Below are 22,784 nucleotides of genomic sequence, written 5' to 3' on the forward strand. Positions count from 1 at the left end.
CATTCTTTGCACCACGGGTTTCTGAAGTGGAGTCCTGGGCTGGGCCGGGACAGAGGCCCCCAGGGGCCCAAAAGAGGGTAGGTGCACGAGGGGAAAGATTGTGGACGCTTTGCTTTTGGGTAGGCAAAAGTGTATTTGGTTGTAACAAAAAGCTTTATCAATGGGAATTACAGTTGTGTTAATAGTTCAGTTATAAGCCATTAATGTTTATAACTGTTTAATCTCCATAATGAATAAGTCAACACAAGTCAAAGGGATTTTTCGCAACCAAAACGTGCTTTTATTACGGACTTCTATTGGCTTCTACCTATAAAACGAAAATGAGTAAACTGTTGATTAAAAAATAATGCATTAAGATACTATTCTAAAACCTTTATAAAACATGCCTTATTATTCTAATGTATTTGATTAAATATATCAATTATATTTTATTATTCATTAAATAATCACCATTATATTATAAGCCTTAATAGAAACAAACATAATCCAGTGTGTCTCAACATACTAAACGTTATGCACACCAATGGTGACATTGCATGTTACCATGGGTGTGTGTTTGTGTTAAACACATGGATAAAAGCATTCACACACATCTTGAAATAAAATAAGCTCCTCTGTAATTCTGCATTAGTGTTCCAGCTTTATTTGTGTAAATACCTACACGCTTTAATGCACTTGGGATTACAATCAGGCAGTTCAGTCATAAGATAGTAATAACAAAATACCATGTCAACGATGTCTAAACCTTACATGTGTCACTCTGAATAGATAAAGACAAACGAAAATAAGATGTTGTATAAGAGTACATATCTGTAGTAAAAGTAGTCTTATCTGTTTTTGTGTCCAAATGGAATGCAATGACAGAAAAGGACTGAACGCAGCAGCCTTGATTTAATGTGACTTCTCTTTAACAACCGAGGGGCTTTAGGCAGCATCAAGAGCCAACAGAGAAGATGTGGTCCTTTCCAACACAAGGCACTGAGGAATTTTACTCATTTTCAAGCAGGTCTTACTGATAAAACAAAACTCATATTTATGTGGCCACTGGAGACAGCACTTGAGAGGACCCTGATCAGATTCCTAGTCTCTGAACATTTACAACGGACTTGTAATTAATTTCATAATAAAAACACACAAAAAAAAAACCCTCAATACATGAGTCATGTTCTTGGCACAGGGGAGAAGAGGTGGTTATACCTGCAGCATTTGCCAGATAAGAAAACAAGTCAGATGCTTGTTTGATTATTCCAGACAAACTGTGAATATCAGTCAATCATAGTTCAGCCTGACATTTCATTAATAAAGAATCGGGACATATTTGACACAAGACTGTTTTGGCAACGGACTGCCAACAGTTCAAACTTTGGTATGACCACAAACAAACAAACAAACAAGAGAAAAATGTCCAGCATTTGTAAATACTATACACACACAAGCTCAATCAAAAGAAAGACTGACAAAAAATGTTCTAAAAAGGCCAGTGGAATAAATAGAATTGCTTTTGAGAACAGCAACACGGTTATCGCCCTTAGACGCCGTGTCTGGAGATCAAAGGATACAGTATCAAATGTATTCATGACGCATATTTTGGACCTCAGACCTTGGCAGGCCATATTGGAGGAATGACAACATCCTGATTTACCCTACAGCTAGTGTGTCACCTATAATGATCGGTCGACCATCTAGACAGGCTGGCTGGACATTCCCAAAAGCATTCAAGCCCGAGAGAAATGTTGTAAACAGTAGGGCTAGTCTAAGAATGCGGTAACGGTCAAAAGAGTTTAGATCATCCCTCAGATCACGTTCAGGAGTGAAACGGTCTCCGTCCGTCCACTGAGGGATCAACATATCTGTGCGCCCAGACAGCTCAGGGTCGCTGCCTGCTCTGCGAGGTCTCCTGTTCATGATGGTCCACTCTGGAAGTGTGTGTCTGCTGGAGGGTTCTAGAAGTGTCTCTGTCTCATTGCAGTGGATTATCAAACACAGAGTCTGGAAGGACAGAGATCTTCAGCTTCTTTTCTGGCCAACTGTACTCCTTTGGTAACTTTGTCTGTATAAAGAGAGAAGATATATACGAGGTAAAACAGAGAGTTGAACAAAACCAGAGTGAAAATCAAAGTTAAAACAGGGTTTAAGTTACCTCCTCGCGAGTGTTGAGCTCCTGTAAGTCCCCAAGCATCTGCTCCACAAACTCCTCAGTCAACAATATCTATACAAGGAGAGCAGACGGTCAAATATATGCCCTAAATAGGAAATCACCACATGGAAACTTTGAGTTTATCTGTGAGTCTGTGTGTGTGTGTGTGTGTGTGTGTGTACCTGAAGCCAGGGGCCATGGGCTGCATATGGATGCTCTTCAGTAGCAAAAGCTCCTTCAACTCCAGTAGACACAAATGTAATAGCTGTGTCGCCATTGATGCTTTTGTATGTGAAGTGTCTCCCATGGAGCAACCGGCCTCTGTATAAGATTTAATACATAAATGTTTCCTCTTCATTTGACTTAATGGACTTCAGAATTTAAATGTTATAAGTAAAGTTCACTAGTCGTAAATAACATAGCGGCTTTGTGATTAAATGAAAAAGTAATTTACCCTAAATTACCAAGACAATTGGTAATTAGTAAAAATGTTCAATACAGTATTTGTAAAATATGTCAGAGACATCCTAATTTGGGTGCGGTTGGGAGGGTAGCATAGTTCAAAATGCTCACATATTTTCACAAACTTTGCGATACTAAAAGTCACATAGTTTGTCGGCAACATTTGATGTCATCACGCCCAGTGTCAGTATCACATAATTGGGCCTTTTACACTGTGTTCTCACACAAAGGTCTCCTCCTTTCCTCAGATAGAGATCACATAAAGCAGGTTCGTCTCAGTTATAAATAACCCGACAGTAATTTCTTAGATGGCATTTTGTCTACAAAACACACATTCCAAAAAAATGTCACTTTGCAAATAAAAAAGGTGAAAAACCGAGCCCAGACAGTTATCAGCCATGGCTGAGTAAGCCCAAACACAACAGCTCCTGCAAGCTGCTGTGTCTTCATTTACTCATTTTGTCGCCATAGCACATAATGTAATCACTTTTTACAAGTTTGTGTGTATTTATAGTGCATGTTTTTACCCTTTTTAAAAAAGATTTTTCTTACAGTATGTCTGGGAAATTAAAATGTAAGTTGGCTGACACGGTGAGGATCCATCGATCGTGTTAGCTAACACTGAAAAGGACACTTTATTCTAGAATTATGATCACTGAAAATCACAGTTCTGATTCAGTAAATCATGACCGTTGTCTAAAGCTACTTCCTGTCATTTGACACACTTCTCGTTGGGTGGGTGAGCAGAAAGAGAGCCAGACACAGTTCATGAACTATGTTGACTCCAGCGGCTCAATGATGGCGTCAACGTACAGTCATGACTTCTCTAGTTTGTCCAGAGTCAGTAAAAAAGAAGTAAAAACAGCAAACCTATTAACATGCCAGACAAATACAGGGGACCAGAGTCCAGACCCTTTCTTTAAGTTACAAGTGGCCGACAATGAATGCATGATGATCATTTTATCCACTTCACAGGTTAGATTTATGTTCACTTCTCTGGAAAGCTTTTTATTTTCTCGGCATCAAATTGAAAGTAGGAGGAGGAAAATTAAGATGATGTCATTTGTGATTTGGCTCTGGTTCTATTAAGACATTCTGCCACACCCATCCAACAAGATGTGAACTGAACTATTTGTTTATCTGTCTGTCTAAGGGGGCATTCCAAAAGGATAAATACTGTGTGTGGGAGTGAAAGAGAGAGCGGCGCAGTACCGCAGGCAGAGAGGCAACAGCGTGCCCGACTCTTGGTTGAATTTCAGATGGACGCTCTCCAACTGTCGAGTTCGGACCAACTCGTGAGGAACAATGGCTGCTGAACTCTCACTCTCTAAACTGTCCTTCCGACTCCTAAGAAAACAGACAAAGAAGAGAAAATAAAGAGTGGAAGGCAACAAAGGGGAAATATAAGTGAGGAAGTCTTGATTCGGTACAATCGGCGGCGAAAGAATGGCCATCTGTGAAAAACAGCTGCTGTGAAGGAAATGGCAGCTCCTTGGCTTTTGTCTGTTAATGGAAACGTACAGACACAGATTACACAACTCCTTTCAACAAGTGGTTACCTGAGTCAGCGGAAGACTCAGCAACGACTTCCACAGAAAAATAGCAACATATTTGTGCCATACCACCATGTTCGGCCTATAGCTAAGAAACAATGGGGATAACAGTTCAGATGTCCGTTGAGCTGTGAGTCATTGCACACAGGGAGTTATGCCGCCCGTGTTCTCTCTCTCTGTGTGTGTGTGTGTGTGTGTGTGTGTGTGTGTGTGTGTGTGTGTGTGTGTAACACTTACTGAGGTCTCTCGTGGCTCTGTCTCTGGCTGCTGATGGGTGGTATTGCTGCCTTGCTGTTAAACTCCAGTCCTTTTCTCAGGGTCTCTCTAATCTGCTCTGTGTCTGTCAACACACAGACAAAGATCAGCCTGGAACTATTCCACCGTGCACTGCTGACAGCATGGAACCAAAACTCCTATGTGCCGATTGGTTAAGCCTTCTTGGATTAATTAGACGATGTGCTCTTCTCACTCCTTTGAGACGTACCTTTGTCCGAGAGCCTCCGTGGCTGTGAGCCGATGCAGATGGAGCGGCTGTCCTCCTCGTCCTCTGGCGGTCGACTCAGATCGTCCCACACACATTTGGCGCTGACCCCGCTCAGGTTAGAGCCCTCTGTCTCAATACCCTGGTCCACTCTCTCCTGCTTAGATGAGCAAGACATATATATACGCAATCATCAACACTAGCTCACATAAAACTCACATGACGCTAACAAGATTTCGGGGCCAACAGGCGGCACTAAATAGTGCCACAGAGCACATCTCTGGTAAACACAGGATTTCAAAAAGGGGGCTTTTGCTGTGATGCAGGACTTATTAAAGCCTTACTTGTAGGTGTGGATCAATGTCAAAGATGGTCTCCCCTCTCCTCATGTCTGTGATCAGCCAGGAGCCACCAGCTCTGTACACAATACAATCATCAACATTAACCACGATCATTAATCAAACTTAACTAAGAGTTAATAAATGAATAAATAACTAAGCACTCACAATAGATTTCTCAAACTGGACCTCATACATGTGACTTAATTTATCTATATTTGATTTGCTTATACTGAAAAACAAAAGCAGATCTAGATCTATAATGACAGAGCGATCCTGAGCTTTGAAAAAGAATAATGAAAATGTACAGTGTCGTTTTAAAATCTAAAACATGGCTTCCTAATTCTCCAGCTGAATCATGTACTTATGGACAGTCGTACTCACACTCCGACTCCACGCATCAGCTCCAGGATGCCCTGGCCGTTCCACTGTTGGGCTGCCTGGAGCTCCTCTGTACACACACCCACAATCTATAGGAGGCCGTGCAGAGCATGAACGCGTGTGGTCTACAATGTCGTTACTTTCTGAGTTAAGTTTAGTCAGCTGCAAAATAATGTGTGTCCTGTAGCATCATCACTGACGCATGTCCATATTCCTGTTATCGGCATATTTGAACTCACCTGGAGAAAGCTCACTGAGCCAAACGGGGTTTGAACCGGTTGCATCTGTGGGTCCTCTGTAAGCAACATGTGCTGGATACGAGATTCACTGTTGTCTAGTGGACTGTGCCACGATATATGGTCGCCACTACAAAATGTGTTTTCTGTAGAAGAGACAAAATAAGGAGACATTTGTTTCTAAATTTGGGCAAAATGTGCTGTTTTAAGTCGTCTAGAATGCACACTTAGTCGTGACTCTTAGTCTGCAGAGTGCATTTGAGCCTGTACTGTCGGTAACCACAGGAAAGCAGTCCTACTTTCCTACTTCTCCTGATCCGATGGTGCAGAATTGATGAAGGAAAGTTGCAGTAATGGGGAAAGATGGGACACAGATCAGCAAGAGAATGAGAGGGAGTAAGTGAGAGAAAGAGAGAAGCAAATGTGGCAAGAAAAAGCATAAATATGTACATTCCCATCTGAGGAAACTGTCGGCTTGGGAGGTAAAATGCACCCAGTCCAGATTTGCTGCAGGAGAAAAGCGAGGGGGAAGATGGCCAGCATTCATTTAGCTCCGGAGCCCAGCCCACCCACGCGCAAATTGACCCCAGCTGGAGAGCAGAGAAGGGCTGGGTGGAGAGGAGAGCCTTCTTCTCTTTCACAGCTTTAAAATGCCCCCTCCCCTCTCAACCACTCCCATGTGCACATTATAATACACAACTGAAGAACTTAGCAACATAGTGTTACACCCATTACAAATAGCATATACATTCACACACTAAAACAATGTCTTGTTTGCTATTTGTGAAAACAATCCGTTTCAAATGGTGACGGGAAAGAAAGCGAAATTAGACTTCCTGTCAATACCCAGAGCTCCAAAAACACAAATAATGTGTCCTAAACCTAAGACTGCTGCCTGCAGCCGACCCCTCTTTTCCTGCATATTTGAATGTATCACAGGAAGTCCAACAACCATTACACAGAACACATTCTTAGCATTCACAAAGACCTGACAAGGAGGCATGCCAACTGCAGCCCAAAGAGTTGGTCCATCAAAAATACACACGCTCAGATAAATCATTTACTAGACTATTAGCAAAGTGTGACTAAATGAAGAACCCAAACCATTGCTCTTTGTCACACATTTTCCAGGTGAAGGATGAGGAATGTAGGGCTGGAACTAACAATGTTTTTCCGTGGTTCACTTTATTGATTAGTCAATTAATCAGTTCCTAAAATGTCTTAAACAACAGAAAATGACCAGAGCCCAAATGAATGTGTCAAAGCTGCTTGTTTAATCTGACAAATAGCTAAAACTTTTAAAGAAACTAAGAAAAGCACTTTATTTTACAAGCCAGCAATTATATTAATACTATATTTTTGGTGATTTTAATATAATAAATGAAACCTTAATAGTTCTCTTATTAGTGGATTCTCCCAAACCTTCATCATTATTGCTGCTAAACGATCCAAAATTAAGTTGTTCAAATAATTTACAATTTGTTCTACAATAGAGTATTAGAATAAATAGCCAGCCTCGACGTAGAGGTGTTTTAAATGTTTAGTTTCCTCTTGCAAACATCCTCGTGTTTTGGTTTACTGTGCTCTTACCTGACTGGAACACATAGCGAGCCAAGCCTTGCATGAGTTCAGCCGGCCAGGTTGGCGGTGCCGTCTCTCCCGTCTCTCTTTTGAGTCGAAATGTGAGCTCAAAACCAAACCCACTGGGCCCGTCTGCCCCTGTGAATCTAACACATGCACACACACCCATTAAGAAATTGGGTGAACAAAACATCAGGAGCTATTATGATTTCTTATATGCGTGAGTGTTGTTAAAATCACAATGCGTCTGTGGTCTACTCTTTAAGGGCTCATACTTGGACAGGCTTGATGTGACGTACAGACAGCTTTTCATCTATCCCATCAAACGTGTTGAAAATTACCCCAATTCCCATGTGCAACAGGAAGTCACGTGTTTACATTAGCGCAGCATACTTACTCATGGACCCTATTGTCCCCATACAGGTCACTCAGTCCGAAGCTGACATAGTGCCAGTGCTCCTGGACGTCCTGAGCTGGACAGCCCGTACTCCTGTACATACTGATGTAGTCTAACGGGTCAGGTCCCCCTAACCTGAAAAAAAAAAAAAAAACATAAAACGAAAACCATCAGCCATGTCAAACATTGTTATTGTTGTCATTGTTTACTTTTACGCACACCCACGTAAAGAGAGTTAGCTTAACTTGTAGGAAAGTAGTGGTTAACATTTAAAGTAAGATGTTCTAATTAAACTAGTATAGTTGGGTACTAAATAATAATAAGTTCGCAGTTAACGTTACGCACAGCATGGCTCCAGTAAAGTTACGTAGTTTGCTGAAACGTTAGCTTAGCTAACTAGCTAACTACTGGCTAAACGTCTAGCCACCACTACTTTAACTTGTTCAACAAACTTGGGGCCTGACGTTACATGCTTGTTAGACCAGCAACAACAACACAGAGTAACGTGACCTACCAATATTTCACAATGGCTGTGACTTGAAGCGGGTTGGCCTGTTCGGGGTAAAGTCGCCGGCATTCCCCGTAGATAGCCTGCAGTCCGGGTGGAAACAGCGGCACCAGCCCGTGGGTTTGAGCACCACTGGTAGGCCGTACCTCATCCATGCCACGGCCTTGAACAAATCTGGATTTGTATTTAAAAAAAACAGTGTATGTGTAGCTATCTTCTGCTGTCTACCCCCAGCTCCACGACCGCCACACAACCCTAAATCATAAAGGCTTTATTCTACTAATGTTGACCGATTAAAAACAGGTTTAATCCCGACCGTTGTGCTACACCAGCAGGGTCTCAGCCTGTTGCTCATCCTGTATAGAAACTACTTCGCCATTGGTTTGATGGGTGTGGTGACGTAACTGACTGATGGCTGGTAATGGCCAATGAGGAATGGGATTATAGCAGAGCCGTTTAATGAGAGTCACGGCATTGGACCTTTTTTTTATAGCAATGGCTGCTCATGGAGCTTCTCAATAGTTCACCGAAGTTAAGTAAAGTAAAGTTAAGTAACTTATAGCGGAATATGATGGACGTTTAAAATATGAAACGTTTAAAGAAAGATATTGTATATTATCAGCACAACGGATTCAAAATGAACATGTGCATTAAAGCATGTTAGTGAAAATTCCACCACTAAATCTGTAGATTAAGAGCATGGTACCAGAGGAATGGGAGAGGGAATTTGGAAGACCTTGTGATATTAAAAACACAAGGTGAAGCCATCTGAGGCAAATGTGTGATTTTGGGCTGTACAAAAATAAATTGAATTGAATTGAAAAACTTTAAAATAGGCCAGCAATTAAAAAAAAAATAATCATACTAGATTTACTGGAGAATAATACTGAATACGAAAAGTATTATACGACTGTATTTTATAAATAATCATATTAAACATGTATTATATTACTGTATTGTGTCTGGAATCTTGATAGAGTATATTAGTAACCTACTTCATGTGTGATGGAGGAGCAGTGATGCTGCTGGTCATGAGTGCTGAGTTAACTTTTGTGAAATTGAAAACATAACAAGGTATGTTTCAAATAAGACAGCAATAAGGTTCATGCTAAATGTGTATTATACTGCCATAGTATATAAGGTATTATATTAAATATTTATATTAATTATACAAGTAATCATACTAAATATGTAATATCCTCATAAGGAGTCATACGGCAGTGATGTAAAAAACTAAACTAGTGATGTAAACACTATTGATGATCACAGTTATTGAAGTTCCATAACTTAAGTTGGGGAACAAAGACCACACCTTATTTCTCAAGGCAATTTCCTGTCCAAGGGTGTGACTAACCCTCTCTCCTTTGTCCTTTTCTCCCCCGTCTCTCTCTCTTTCAGCACAAGAGGAGTGTTCAATGGAGACAACACCAGGACCCTAAACTACCTCGGTTTTGCAAGCCTTTCCCTGATACTTAAAAACTAATAATAAACTCATTAGTAATCATCCCAATGGTGTGGCCTTTGTTTGTGAAAAAGTGCAAATGTAGTGTTTGAATACAATTACCTCGCATCAGTAATGCTGCAGGTCAGGAGTGCTGAAGTGACACTGTTGTTTTGTTTGTTTTGGATCATTTGCTTTCATTAATCGACATTCTCAGTGTATACTTTGGTTTCTCCCAGGAGTTTACGGCTTAGTTTGATGGTAGTTTATGATTCTGAGGATCTTGTGAACTGATCATATTTTGTTTAATGAGGATCACAGAAGAAGTGTTGTGTGTGGCCTTTCGAGGAGCGAGGGTTCAGCGGTGAATCGGCCCAAACCTGAACCTCACTCTGTCCAGTAATTGTGTGTTTGGTGTTTTTTGCACTTTTCATAATTTTACACTTTCTTCTTCAGTTCACAGTGTTTGTGTGCAAGGCAGACAGGTGAATAATATTTCCCCCACTAACGGTCAATGACTAATTAGTCATTTTTACTATTGTACCATTAAAATAGTATTTTATAAGCTGATATATTTAAACTATTTTAATATTTTAATAGCTTAGTAATTGTATATTTTAAATGGCGTGCTTGTGGTGTGCCACTCTTGGCTGATACTTCTCTCTCATTCTGTTTTTTGACTGCCAATTGTATAATTTATTGAATATTGGGTTAAGCAAGGTTGTAGTTTGTAGTTGTTTCACTTTAACATGAAGTTAGAGGGCCATTGTGATTTTAATTTACTAGCTAAAGTTAGTTGCTAAATAAGGCCTATAGGATGCGGCCTGGCTACATTAAGGCAACGTCGGTAGGATGCAGGATTTGTTTTCCTTTTTGGCTAAAACCAAACTGCAGTGTGCACAGCGAGGGTCCTGCTGGATATTGGAGCTGACTTGCCTCAGTTCGTCCCTGCTAAGCTGCATAGACTGTGCTTGTACTGAGTCTCTTCCTCATTCCAATGATGACCAGTTAACTTAAAAAACGGCCAACTCTCCACAGTCAAAATTGGATTAATTTATTGACAACTAATTAGCAATAATTGCTCTCTGTTTCTACCGATTTCAACTAATATCTACACATGCAAATTGCCGGCCAAGTACATCCTTGAACTATCTGAAGTCTACGTGAATCACATGAAAATCAAGCATTTTGAACTTCTCTTGACTCGACTTTCTCTTTAAATGGCTCTGGATTTTAGGTGGGTTTGTTAATAATTATGATTGGCTGATACACTGTCAATCAAACAGTGGGAAGATGTGATTATAGGCTTGGGGCTTCACAGTTTTGTACGGGCCAAATGGCCCTCAAGAAAAGCTCAACTAACTATTGTTTGAATAAGCCTTGATATTGTTTATTTTCATTTCACATTTAATGTGAAATGAAAATGTAAAAACATACACATACCAACTTTAGGAAACCAGGGTGGTAAAGAATTCAACCACTACTGGACCTTCACCTGTTATGTTGTTCAATCCATGTGGAAGATATACAGTATGTGTACAATTACAGAGAAAATCAGGAGGGTCAAATGTACAGTGCATGGCATATCCTAAAATAACTGCTTTATTAAACCAGAAGGACTACTGGTGTACTACAACTATATATGACTGAGTCTTCCTCTCTTAAAAGTCCACATAACAACATGCTGTTTTCAATTGTATACTTAAATAACTGCAGGTGACAGTTTTGTGGGATTCCTGTGATATTGTAATTGAAAAGGATGTTGGCTGTAATCATATTGTTTAGAGCTAATCTGGCTAACTGCAGATTTTTATGTAACTAAAACTGAGATAAGATCTGAAAAAAAAATAGGTCCACATGTGGGTTGTTTGTGGCCAGTAGTCCTTATATTTCTAAACATCTTTGTTCTCTCACTATTTGTTTTGTATTTCTTAAACTTTGCAGTATTTCAAATTTGAACAAAAGGAGAGTCAATAAATTACGGACAGAAATCATTATCTTTGATTAAGTTTATTAAGAATATACAATATGCATTATAAACTCTGATCAGTAATTTACAAAGTTGTATTTTATTCACAGTAAAATGAACTTGAAAAAAAGCTCCTTACTAATTTTTTAAAGAAAGGTAACAATGTAAACACACAAATATAAGTAATATGTAGGTAAGCTGATGACATGCTGGAATTAATGTAAACCACGTATTAGTACTTTGTGATTCAGTTGTGATTTTCCACTTTCTTGTGCTATGCATTAAGGTTGACAAACTAGTACCATACCAAAAGAACTGAGCCCATAGATGACACCTGAAGATGCCACCATCTATGGAATTCAGTTCTCATAGTAGAACACTTATCAAAATTTGGTCCTCAAGAGCCTCGAGTGATCATTGGACACCATGCTTCATTAATAATGTTCCTTTCAACTCACTGCCCATGTCTTAATGATATAAAAAAACTAAATAAAGCAATTTATAATCAATAAAACAGCTTACAAACCTTCTGGAATGAACAAAAGTGTGTTTAAGATACAGAAGTTACAAGATGTTGAGCTGCACGTTGAGGTTGAGTCACCCATGACCTTCCCTATATTTCACAAGAATTGCAGGGTGACGATGAGTTGATAGCATCAGCCCTACTTCATTCATTGTAAGATTGAGCAAGAGGCCATTACAGTTGCAATTGAAGTTCATCTTAAACGGTTTTAATCATAGTTGGCATTTGCATTATACAGTGTATTCCAACATGTAATTTAAATATACTTTTTCATAAATAGGCAACAGATTGAGAGGCATTTTACGTGAGTGCAATGAAACCAAAGTGGAAAACAAACCTCCAAATGGCCGCTATGATTGAATGGATCCAATGCTGTGGTTAGACAGAGCGTATGAGAAGTTTCAGGGTCGTCTGAGGAAATCCAACCGTCTTAACCTAGGTATTCCTGTAAATGCTCCTCAACCACTGAAGTGAAAGTCTGTCCACTCGGCTGATGCAAGCACTGAATCAAATGGTGATAGTGCTCTGATCAAGGCATGAAATGACTCATCATTTATGGCACACACTCCCAGGAAAAGAACTCTGGGACAATGTGACTACTGACAAACTGTTGGTCGATGTATCTTTGAACCCTGCAAAGTAAGTTTGATATTAACTGAATTGCGTTGTTTTAAAGGATGTCTTCCTTCATCTAAAAAAAAACATCTCATTGAAGGCCAGGAGTCAACATTTACAGTGACAGTATCACAAGATAATTCCTCAATGTTATCTCAGTCACTGGAGTTTGTTCAGTGGGTGTACATTCTTTTAGGAGACATGCAATACAGTACAATGAACTTTTTGAGGAAGGCCACACCTGAACACATTCAGGAAACTCCTATCTTTCCGGCAGTTGGACTGGGAAACAACCCGTTCTACAGCCTATTACTAGAAAAGAATTCCCCTATGAGGACATGAATTCACTCTTAAAGCCTGCACTAGTTTAAACAGCTCTCAAACATTAACATAGTATGAGAACATTGACACCTTTCATCTGCCAGGAGGAAGAAAATGGGGAAGTTGTTTTTTTAAAAATCTAATTTGAAAACTTCGTAACTCAAACATGTTGAAAGTTTGTAGCTGGTGGTTTTGAATAGGCATTTCTGACAATTTTAGACAAAATGATTCTTTTAAATTGACAATAATTTGATTAGTAATAAAGTTTTCTTCCTAAATACTTACCCCAGTCATTCACTGAAACTTTTCTCTCCAGATCTTGAATACATCAGAAATACATCTCCCAGGACGGTGCTCTTGCAGGCTCAAGAATTAAACACTCTTCAGCAGTCCCATCTCAACACCACGATGTTATAACAGCAGCGAGTCTCTCAGAACTAAATCAACACATGCAGTAAGCCCTCCCTCACCATTTCACCTGTGTGTTCTGCTCACTCTCCCACGTCCTCCAAGCACCGAGGAAGGATACGACATACTGCTTGACAGTCAGAGCGGAGCACCTTAAATACCACCACCTTTCACATCACCCATCAGTCGCCCTCCCTCCTCGCGATCTGTTTTTCATACGCTCCCTCCGTTCGGTAAGCCTGACAGTCACTTCCCAGTAAGAAGGAAACAGTGGGAGTGGTGAACAGCACGCCCCCTCACAGTGAATCAACACAAAATAGTTTCTGAGGAAAACCATCTGACTGGCCCTGCCCCCTGTTCCCATAAAGTAAGCAGGGGAAAGGCTGCGTCTACTCGAGGAACCAGGAATTCCCCCACAGGCCATGAGCAGCTGTCGAGATGAGAGACGATGACGAGGCAGACACACTGGAAGTTTGCTGGCCCTGCACATGCAAACAGAAACCGTGTTTGGTGTTTTGTGTGGGTAATAGAGAAATAGTCTTTTAACAATACAATATATTTACATATGTACGTGGAAATTCTATCCACACACGGTGGGTGTTGAAATGCACAGTCATGTTTGAGATGACACTATGTTTCCTAGAAAAGTGTTTTTTATCTTGAAATAAATATTATTTGTCAGGAGGGCAGCGTGTGCTACTTGCGTCATGGGCATGATTGTGATAAGAATGATTCTTGTGAATATTTGTGTAGCTGGAGTCATTTATTCAGGTGAGGTCTAAGGGTGTATACAAAAGCACAGCCTTCCTAAAATAACTTTGTTTACTCTCTGGTCTTGGTCAAACACGACAGAGATGCGATACTGATGGTGTTCAATCAGCCGAACATGACAGGACTGGGTCAGCAGGGTAAAACCACAGTTGTTGAACAGGCCAGCTGACAGTAATACAACAGTTTCGTTGGTCACTGACCCTGTGACAACCCTCTGAAGTCCTCGTCTCCAACACGAGAAACTAGTCTGACTTTCATGCACACTTCCTCAGAAAAAAAAGCCCTGTCAGAATAATTAAATTGATTTCCTTGATCTGGAAAAAGGGGATTCCGCAGAAAATGACAGCATAGTTCCCTTCCTGTACTTGGATGTGTTTTTGCACATATTTCCCGGCTGTCAGTACTCGTGCCAATGTGTCGTGACCTTTTGTTTTGCAACGGAGCACACCCAGATTACGTAGTGACATTAACTGATGCTTAAAAAACCCCCACAGAATCAAGAGGAGCCACTACTTAAATAAGAGGTACAGAGACCCCATAGAGTCCCACCAATGATGTGCAGTGACTTTAGAATCCACTTTCAAACTACATCCTTGGGCTGGTAGGATAAGTTGCAATTGACATTTTGTGCCGGACTTCAGAAACAAGCCTGGCTTTCATGCTGCTGTTTGAACACTGGGGAAATCACTTGCAAAGGTCACTGAGCCCATTTCCTTTCTTTTCTCCCCATGCATCTAAAGACCAGTAACAGCCCCTCTCAACGGCACTCCAGCTACCGGCAGACATATTCAAATTTCTATATAGGAAGAGAGAGACGGTATAGGTAACAAAAGACCAAAAAGGAGATATTTTATTACAGCTCTTCCTTGTTTTATTAAAGTTGCTCTTACATACAACTTGCAAGCACATAGAAAAAAAAATTCCAGATATTTCTATTGTGTTTAACTGTGCAGAGCGTCAGTTATTACTGCGTATCAAACCCAGCTGCTTTACTTCTTCCAGTGCTCTTTGCCATTCTAAAACGAAGGACGACTACGTGTCTCTGGAGTCCTTCTTCACCGTCCCACAGGTGATCCAAAGAGAACACACCCCTCTGCTCCACAAACGTCTCAAACAGGTGCAGTCCACCACCTACACCGAAGTAGTGGGATTTGGTGGCGAGATAGACCAGCCCATCTGGTGCAAGCAGTCTGTGGAGGGTCTCGTGTAGCACTGGGTAGTATGCCGTGTTGTAGATAGTCTCTGAAGTGAATATAATGTCATATTTGGGTCGTGGGTCCTCCTTTTTAACTAAAGCAAGAAACGTGCTCCAGTCGCCGGAGAAGAACCGACACTTGGCTAGTGAATGGTGCTGGGATGGGTCTGCGGCTCTTTTCTTCGGCGGTGGGCTGCCGTCTTTTACCTCTCGTTTCCCCTTCTTTTTACAGCCGTCTTCCTCCTGTACTTTCCCCGTGCCCCTCCCTTCTTTGTCATCTTCACTGTCTACTTCATCCTCCTCTTGGCAGTTTAGTATTACATTTGGAACTGTGAGCTGCTCAATAACTGTGCTGTTATAATCTTGGAAGTGGATCTTCCTGGCTCCTCTATGCAGAGCCAATATCCCCAACAGCCCGGCACCGCAGCCCAAATCCAAAACAGCCTTCCCCCCGAAGGTCTCTCCGTCTTTCTCCAGCAGCTCCAGAAGGTCGTAAGTGCACTCCCACACCTTCAGCCCGCCCTCGTAAACGCCGGAGATGAGGTCGGACCTCTGCTCCACGGTGCGACAGAGAATCTTCTCCTCGTCCTCTCGCTCCGAGGCCGTCTTTTCAAACACGGTCTCATTCAGGAAGTGAAGAAGGGGGAGAGTTCCTATGGTAACCGTTTCAGCGACAGCATCCCTGAGGAGGAGCTGTGGGTCAGAGAGTGGAAGGTGCTCTTTGGCCTCTTTTACTGGCTCTGCTGGTTTGGCGTCATCCTCCATCTGGAAAACATAAAGCAGTGTGCGTGGTTAAAGACCAACTGTATTCCCATAGCTACATATGCGCCTAATGGCTCTGTGAAAATACATGATTATGGGGCTTTTGGGTCTTCATACGAATATTATAGGAATTGTGGAGGTCATGAATATGATGCTAAGTCTGGATGTGAAAACAACACGCACATGTTAAAACTTGGATTTAAACAAATCTATGACAGCACATTGTTGATTGGATGTTAATTGGTTTATAATGATGCTACAGTATATCTACCTATTGAGTCTATAAACTATGTGCTCTACTAATAAACACTTGATGAACTTACATGGGACCCTTACAAATAGACCATGTCATTCACTGTGTGACTGCAACACTGTTTGCAAAGATCATGTGTGAATTGGTTGGTCAAACTGTTCCATTGTGTCACAACCACCATAGCACTACAGTGTAGATACAATGCCTGGGGAGTTGTCCTTTTAACATTCCTCTGATCTTTGGTGTCAGAGTAACAACTCATACAGTCATCTATCAGTATGAATGTAGGATTTCCGCTATGACTTTTTATTGACGGTGCAGATGTAAAGGCTTTTAGGCAAGCAGTTTTCTACCTACGCTCTAACTTTCATTTACATTTTCATTGTGAATTGTGATGGAATGGTACAGAGGAAATGACTCAATTAAATATTCTGCATATATCTATAGTGTGAGTGGGTTAATGAGGGGGCGTGCCTCTGCCGTTTTCTATCTAAACTCAATACTGCAGAATCAAATATCTAAAATGTGTCATTAATATACATAATTAGCACATTCATTCATTTAAATGGAGAAAATGATTAGTTTAAGGATTATTTTTCTTCCTTCCGTCGGCGAGAAAGCAACTGTGTAAATTGGCAGTTCTTCGAAAATCGATGTCCAATCAAAAGTAGTCTATACAGCCCATCATAATGAGTTACGTCATCTATAAAGGCAGGATCTAAGCCGATCTGGCGGACCGAGCACATCTGATACCTTCACCGGTGATATGTCGAGACAAGCCCATGATTGGCCAAACAAAACAATTATTGACAGAGGCACAGAGAGTCAACGTACACGTCAATATTTCCTTTACCAAATATGTTGTCTGTCATTTTAGGTAGTTCTTACAACGCATATGACGTTTAAGAGTTATTGTTTTATGTTTCATCTAAGGTAGCAGCTTGGTGACTCACTGCATGTGGTAGTGCTCGGCTCGTGATTGACTCGAGCGGGTGAGTGGGCGGGACCTCGAGACCGCGGCTCACGACACCGCCATTCGTACAGTGGGAGGAAGTGTAGACGCGTAGTCTTAGTCTATACATCTAACTTATAAAGTATAAGACGTCTTGAGACACAGCTATATGGTCCATTTTCCCTCACCCAACCCTCATAAAAGTATACACATAATGACCACGTCCATGCCAGCAAGTTGTGTCAGAATTCCTGCCTGACAGCTTTGGGTAACTTAACCTAGACCACATGTATTAGTGAGCTAGCGTTACTCACATATTTAGCGGTATTATCTTTCTTTCCATTTTGCGGTTCATTTCCATCCACGTCGTCTGGGCTTGTTGATTGTGCCGGAACGTCGAAGTTAAAACAAAATGACATGATGACCGACAACCCAGCTCACCGTTAGCTTGAGGTTGGAAGGTTTGTGTCCCCGCTTACTGGAAGCTCCACATGGCGAGCGAGTGGATCGAGTCGTGTATCTCTAGCTCTACGTGTGAGAACTACAAGTCCCAGCATTCTGAGAATTATAGTATGCGACACGCAGTGTGTTCTCTTTGTAAACATGTAAAACGACCGTTTCAGAAGCATACAACATAGGACATTTAGTCACATACATGTACAATTCTGGAGGATCTATCTGTCTGAAATGTCGTAATTTATTCCTGACTCAGACTACCATGATGCCTTTCGCTGCAATTCTGGCGCACGCGCACTAGCTCCGGATCAGGATCAGATCTTAACTGTCACAGAAGGTCCCTGATCCTGCTCTTCTTCGCTAACGTTTCGCATTAACCTCGTTTTTGGTTCCTTTTGAAAATGTCGACGGGAGGGATGGTTTCGGCAGCTTTCTTGCCTTCATAGAAAAGTGAGTATTCCCTTCAAATACATCTGCAATATTATTGAACAAAAGAACGCAGCACACAGTGTTTGGACAGGAAAACACTGGACGACGGGACAAACAAAAGGGATTTTGGAGCGTTAGGATTCTATAAGACTGTTCACAGCCATGTGCATTATGGACAAACTATATGTTAACGCTTTCATGAGGCGATAGCTTTACCTACTTGCCTTGCAATGGTCTTTAAATAGCCTAGCATTGCCTGATGCTGTGAAGCTGAATGTTGCTGCTGCTTGACAAGCGTCAACTCTACTTCAGGCCACTCAGGTGGCTGCAAAACCTCCACCAGACTGCACCCTGTCTGGAATGCAGAAAAACAACTAACGAGAGGCTTTGGGCATATTTAACAGCCAGCCCTTTTTCATACATGTTCGTTTGTTACCTCTATATTTCTGTTTGATTCACACGCGAATGCTCTGGCATGTTCATCTAGCTGCACCGTTACATTTAGTCCTCCCTGATGAGGTTTAAGTGTAAATTGGCACAGACGGATATGGTGAGATATCAAAACAATTCAGCTGCCAAAACATCCAAGTTGACCGGCTTCCAAATTCAGCGTTTGGTAAGTTTGACTTGATACACTGGATTAGAGGTGACAGGCTTTGGCAACTACTGTTAATCAATTCATAATTCTAATAATGTTTCAAGTTTAAATGCAAACTATTGACCGTTTACAGCTTCTTATCTCTAAGGTTTTGGGGTTGTTTGTCAAATAAAAGCACACATTGGGCTGTTGGAAATGGGCATTTGTCACTATTTTTCTGTAATTAATAGACCATACAATTCATTGATTAATCAAAATCAAGAGTATGTGATGATGATTGCAGCCCTACAATGTACACACTTCCTTACGATGTCCTTTTTGTTTTATATGGATTTATTATACATGCGATTTGCTGTATTTTTTTTGTACCCTTTTTCATTATATTGTTTCTTTATTTTCCGTCAAAGGTTCGTGCATATCACAGATGCAGAATGCGGTGGTGTCTCAGCTCAATGCTGCTGCGGTGTGTGCGGTTCAGGTCCTGTACCAGGAGAGGAAGGACCACGCTGCCTTTGTGGATTAGGACAGTATGGGCGTACATGAGACTGCTGGTGCAGTCACTGTACTTCAGCTCCCTCACAGACTCCGATGTGGTTTTCGACTCAGTCTTTGAACCGGTGTTTTGGACTGTGGACTATGTCACACGCTGGTTCGGCACGGTGAGTGTGTGTGTGTGTGTGTGTGTGTGTGTGTGTGTGTGTGTGTGTGTGTGTGTGTGTGTGTGTGTTTTGAGGCTTTGATTAGTTCCAGGAGTTTCTAAGTTCTTCTCTGAAGAAAGCTCTCTGTGGGCATCCTCTGTGTTTGTCCTGCAGGTGTTTGTTTGTCTGGTGGTGATACTGACGAGCTCCATTTTGGCAATAGCGTATCTGATCCTACTGCCTATGGTTTTCGACACATACTCTCTTCCGTGGATTGCTTGGCACGTTTGTTATGGACACTGGAACCTCGTCATGATTGTTTTCCATTACTACAAGGCCACCAAGACGTCCCCTGGGTACCCCCCTACAGTAAGACAGAGCCACCAAAAAGCGTACTAGTCTGGTTTTGATTTGAATTTACATTTATTAATGCAATGCAAATGCCCTCTTTCAATCAGGAAAAAAATGACAGTCCGTTTGTGGCGGTCTGCAAGAAATGCATCATTCCCAAACCAGCAAGAACACACCACTGTGGTATCTGTAACAGGTGGGTCGATGTCGTTTTTCTTCTGTTCTGGTGTTTCCTTAATTGATGAGTGGTTTATCAATCTGATGTGAACACGCAAGGAAATCGCTGGCAAAATTGTCTGTACAAGTTTCCAACTGAATATTTTCTTTCTCCTTTGCAGGTGCATTCTGAAAATGGACCATCATTGTCGTATCCTTTGTGCTAACATTATTTCATTGTTTTATGTGACTATGAAAAGATGGTTGTTTTCCTTAATGTCAGCATCTCAGCCTGGCTGAATAACTGCGTGGGCCATTTAAACCACCGTTATTTCTTCTCCTTCTGCCTCTCACTGGCCATGGGCTGTGTCTACTGTAGCATCAGTGGCAGAAACCTGTTCCTAGATGCGTACAATGCCATTGAGGTGAGAAGCTCAGACTCACACCACACTGTTCGACCGTCGTTTCCTTTGCCACTGCTTGGAGTTTTGTCCTTGTAAGACTTTTTGGGTATTGTCTGTTACTTTTGCTCCATTTCTGGTGTCTTTCTCTGCTGGGTTTTATGGATGCTTACTCACACTGCCTTGTTTCTGTCTTTAACACTCGGGTTTGTGTATGTGGGCTGTTCCATTAGCGCTTCAAGCATCTGGATGTGGAAAAGTCAGGGGTACCAGTAACTGGGATGGGTGTTCTCATAGGGCTTCTCCCCCCTGGTCAGGTACAGTCTCAAAAGTACACACACAATAATATAAGCGTATGTGTTATCTGTTAGTTCTGTAATATGAGTTTTTTTTTTTTTTTGTCAAGACCAACTACCAGACACATGCACCTCCGTACACCTTTAAGGACAAGTTGGTTCATAAGAGCATCATCTACATGTGGGTGCTGACCAGGTAAAGTATACAAGTCCATATTACAAACTAATTCAAAGCAGGCTTTGTGTTTGTAGTGTGTTCACACTGGAAAAAATACACAAGTATACTCAAACATATAAGTATACTAAGTTGCAAAAATGCAGGGTAAAATGTTGGATGGTGGTGAAACAGCTCCAGCTTGATCTCAGTCAACAAACAAGTGTGTGAAATGTTGGGAAAACCATCATTAAGTCTTTCATTACTTCCTTTGAGTACAAGACATCTTCAAACATTGTGTGCTATAGATTCCATACTGTCAGTATGTATTATAAAATTGTAATGTGGTTGTCTCATTCAAATGCAATGTGTTTTGTTCCATTAGCACTGTGGCAGTGGCCCTGGGATCTCTGACCCTGTGGCATGCAGTCCTCATATCCAGAGGAGAGACCAGCATCGAAAAACACATTAATAGCAAAGAAACAAAGCGAATGGCAAAACGAGGACGGGTGAGCATGTTAAATATTTCAAATGTAAACATATTTTAGGTTGTGTGAGCCACAAACCTTCAATTATAAGAAATTAGAGGGTAAAAAAGGCAATGACAGTACTATGTTTTTAAATGCTCCTATTCTTTTTCTTTAACTGCTCAGGTTTACAGAAACCCTTTTAACTATGGCAGGCTGAATAACTGGAAGATCTTCTTGGGCGTGGAGAAGACAAGGTGTGTCTCTTTGATGTTAAATGATTTTCATCTATGAACAGTGCTGCCTTGTATTTCGTGTAACCTGTTCTGCTTGATTTTTTTTGTGTGTCTCTAGTCACTGGCTGACACGTGTTCTCCTTCCCTCTGGACACCCCCCACCTGGTGATGGTTTGAAATGGGACGCCTTCCCAGTTAAAAAGGACTTAATACCTGTATGACGGACTCGACTCGGGCATACTTGTAGCCTAATATCAGCAGTTTTTACTGTGTCCAACTCACTCTGGTCATTTGATCTGGTTGACTGTCAGGATGTCTGCATGGTGGCTCCATACAAGAAATGGGGACATATCAGCCTCCAATACCTCAAAAACTTGCAGTGACATTGCTCATGGTTCGGTCTATATTTTTCACCACTGAAGCGGCAATGTGTCATGGATTGTTTGTTCCTTACTTAGTCTTACAAACAGGTCTTACTTGACTCTGACCATTGTAAAACTGCAGTACCATGATAATGTGTTATTTATCTGTATTTTTTTACCTGTTAAGTTAATAAATCTTTATAAATTGCTTTGTTTCAACAAGTAGACACAGTAAATATTCAGTTATTACTAAAGATGTGCATTCACCGTTTTTACACATACACAGATTGCATTTTTGTGCATCAAACTCTTTCCAAAAAGTATAAATATTCACTGGCAGTTTTAGGTGGGCACCTACGTCTGAATAACTGTCAATTATGGTATTCAGTTCTCTTGTCCAGGATCACTTCACAATTCCAGCTCCAGTGTTATGTCCTAGTGTTGCTTACGCAGACAGACCCAGAGACGTGCTGCTAGTAGGGGAGGATTAATTGAGATGCAGATTCATATGAATATATTCCATCAGAAACAAGCAGCCACAGCAGTGGCGATGCACAAAGATGAAAGCAAATGAGCAGATGAAACATTTTCCTCCAATTTGAGCAAAAATCCTGCTGGCATTAAACTATTCCCAGTACATATATTTTATTTAATATTCTGCACTTAATGCAATTTGATAAGCAGATGAATGACGATCTTGTCACTTAAATGGTGAACGCTGGAAAAAGAGATTTGCAGATTAAGGGATGATAACAGATTCCAGCCTGTTTCCAGCCTGCTCTCCCCCTGCCACTGCTCATCACATCCCCACTCTGTCGGAAACAGACTACACACACGCACGCACTCACATACATACATACATAGACACAAACCTGTCAGTATTATATCTCCCAGCAGATGTCAGTGTTCAACATGTCAAGTTTGATCAGAAGCTGTACTCAGTGATTGGAAGGATA

The 22,784-nt window shown here is 41.2% G+C and overlaps 3 protein-coding genes across 7 annotated transcripts; 1 reads left to right on the plus strand and 2 right to left on the minus strand.

Moving 5' to 3' along the window:
- Window positions 1-615: 615 nt before the first annotated feature.
- Window positions 616-8,438, minus strand: sufu (suppressor of fused homolog (Drosophila)). 2 transcript variants are annotated; one of them, XM_068722938.1, is made up of 12 exons: window positions 8,081-8,438; window positions 7,567-7,701; window positions 7,179-7,315; window positions 5,592-5,734; window positions 5,356-5,441; window positions 4,978-5,050; window positions 4,637-4,790; window positions 4,390-4,492; window positions 3,812-3,946; window positions 2,320-2,458; window positions 2,141-2,209; window positions 616-2,050 (listed from the first exon to the last, which is right to left on the minus strand). In XM_068722938.1, exons 1-12 carry the CDS (start codon window positions 8,227-8,229, stop codon window positions 1,961-1,963), a joined length of 1,413 nt encoding a protein of 470 aa, XP_068579039.1. In that variant the 5' UTR covers window positions 8,230-8,438; the 3' UTR covers window positions 616-1,960. The 2 variants fall into 2 exon arrangements, with proteins under 2 accessions (XP_068579039.1, XP_068579031.1); XM_068722930.1 differs by having other exon boundaries at window positions 4,637-4,793.
- Window positions 8,439-14,980: 6,542 nt separating this feature from the next.
- mettl18 (methyltransferase 18, RPL3 N3-histidine) lies at window positions 14,981-17,952 on the minus strand. 2 transcript variants are annotated; one of them, XM_068717596.1, is made up of 2 exons: window positions 17,726-17,952; window positions 14,981-16,082 (listed from the first exon to the last, which is right to left on the minus strand). In XM_068717596.1, exon 2 carries the CDS (start codon window positions 16,080-16,082, stop codon window positions 15,087-15,089), a length of 996 nt encoding a protein of 331 aa, XP_068573697.1. In that variant the 5' UTR covers window positions 17,726-17,952; the 3' UTR covers window positions 14,981-15,086. The 2 variants fall into 2 exon arrangements, with proteins under 2 accessions (XP_068573697.1, XP_068573686.1); XM_068717585.1 differs by having other exon boundaries at window positions 17,599-17,952.
- A 103-nt stretch (window positions 17,953-18,055) lies between these two features.
- Window positions 18,056-22,036, plus strand: zdhhc16a (zinc finger DHHC-type palmitoyltransferase 16a). Of its 3 annotated transcripts, none has more exons than XM_068717621.1 (11): window positions 18,056-18,190; window positions 19,175-19,426; window positions 19,580-19,774; window positions 19,864-19,952; window positions 20,095-20,123; window positions 20,204-20,337; window positions 20,547-20,630; window positions 20,720-20,805; window positions 21,149-21,272; window positions 21,417-21,487; window positions 21,585-22,036. In XM_068717621.1, exons 2-11 carry the CDS (start codon window positions 19,199-19,201, stop codon window positions 21,685-21,687), a joined length of 1,143 nt encoding a protein of 380 aa, XP_068573722.1. In that variant the 5' UTR covers window positions 18,056-18,190; window positions 19,175-19,198; the 3' UTR covers window positions 21,688-22,036. The 3 variants fall into 3 exon arrangements, with proteins under 3 accessions (XP_068573722.1, XP_068573714.1, XP_068573710.1); XM_068717609.1 differs by lacking the exon at window positions 18,056-18,190 and adding an exon at window positions 18,405-18,785; XM_068717613.1 differs by lacking the exons at window positions 18,056-18,190; window positions 20,547-20,630 and adding an exon at window positions 18,402-18,785.
- Window positions 22,037-22,784: the final 748 nt, after the last annotated feature.

This window comes from Cebidichthys violaceus, unplaced genomic scaffold (assembly GCF_023349555.1).
Source record: "Cebidichthys violaceus isolate CVI_PGR_0920_01 unplaced genomic scaffold, fCebVio1.0.p SCAF_10, whole genome shotgun sequence".
Classification (NCBI taxonomy): domain Eukaryota; kingdom Metazoa; phylum Chordata; class Actinopteri; order Perciformes; family Stichaeidae; genus Cebidichthys; species Cebidichthys violaceus.

Bases quoted from the DNA above. Each gene is read 5' to 3' on its own strand.
- zdhhc16a (XM_068717609.1), top strand. From the start codon at position 18,684: ATGAGGTTTAAGTGTAAATTGGCACAGACGGATATGGTGAGATATCAA. The intron at 20,806-21,148 runs GTAAAGTATACA...TTGTTCCATTAG, and splicing joins TACATGTGGGTGCTGACCAG to CACTGTGGCAGTGGCCCTGG. The intron at 21,273-21,416 runs GTGAGCATGTTA...TTAACTGCTCAG, and splicing joins GAATGGCAAAACGAGGACGG to GTTTACAGAAACCCTTTTAA.
- mettl18 (XM_068717585.1), bottom strand. From the start codon at position 17,703: ATGTCATTTTGTTTTAACTTCGACGTTCCGGCACAATCAACAAGCCCA. The intron at 16,083-17,598 runs GTGAGTAACGCT...TATGTTTTCCAG, and splicing joins AAGATAATACCGCTAAATAT to ATGGAGGATGACGCCAAACC.
- sufu (XM_068722930.1), bottom strand. From the start codon at position 8,229: ATGGATGAGGTACGGCCTACCAGTGGTGCTCAAACCCACGGGCTGGTG. The intron at 7,316-7,566 runs GTAAGTATGCTG...TGCATGTGTTAG, and splicing joins GGGGACAATAGGGTCCATGA to ATTCACAGGGGCAGACGGGC. The intron at 2,459-3,811 runs GTACTGCGCCGC...AATCTTATACAG, and splicing joins CTGTTGCCTCTCTGCCTGCG to AGGCCGGTTGCTCCATGGGA.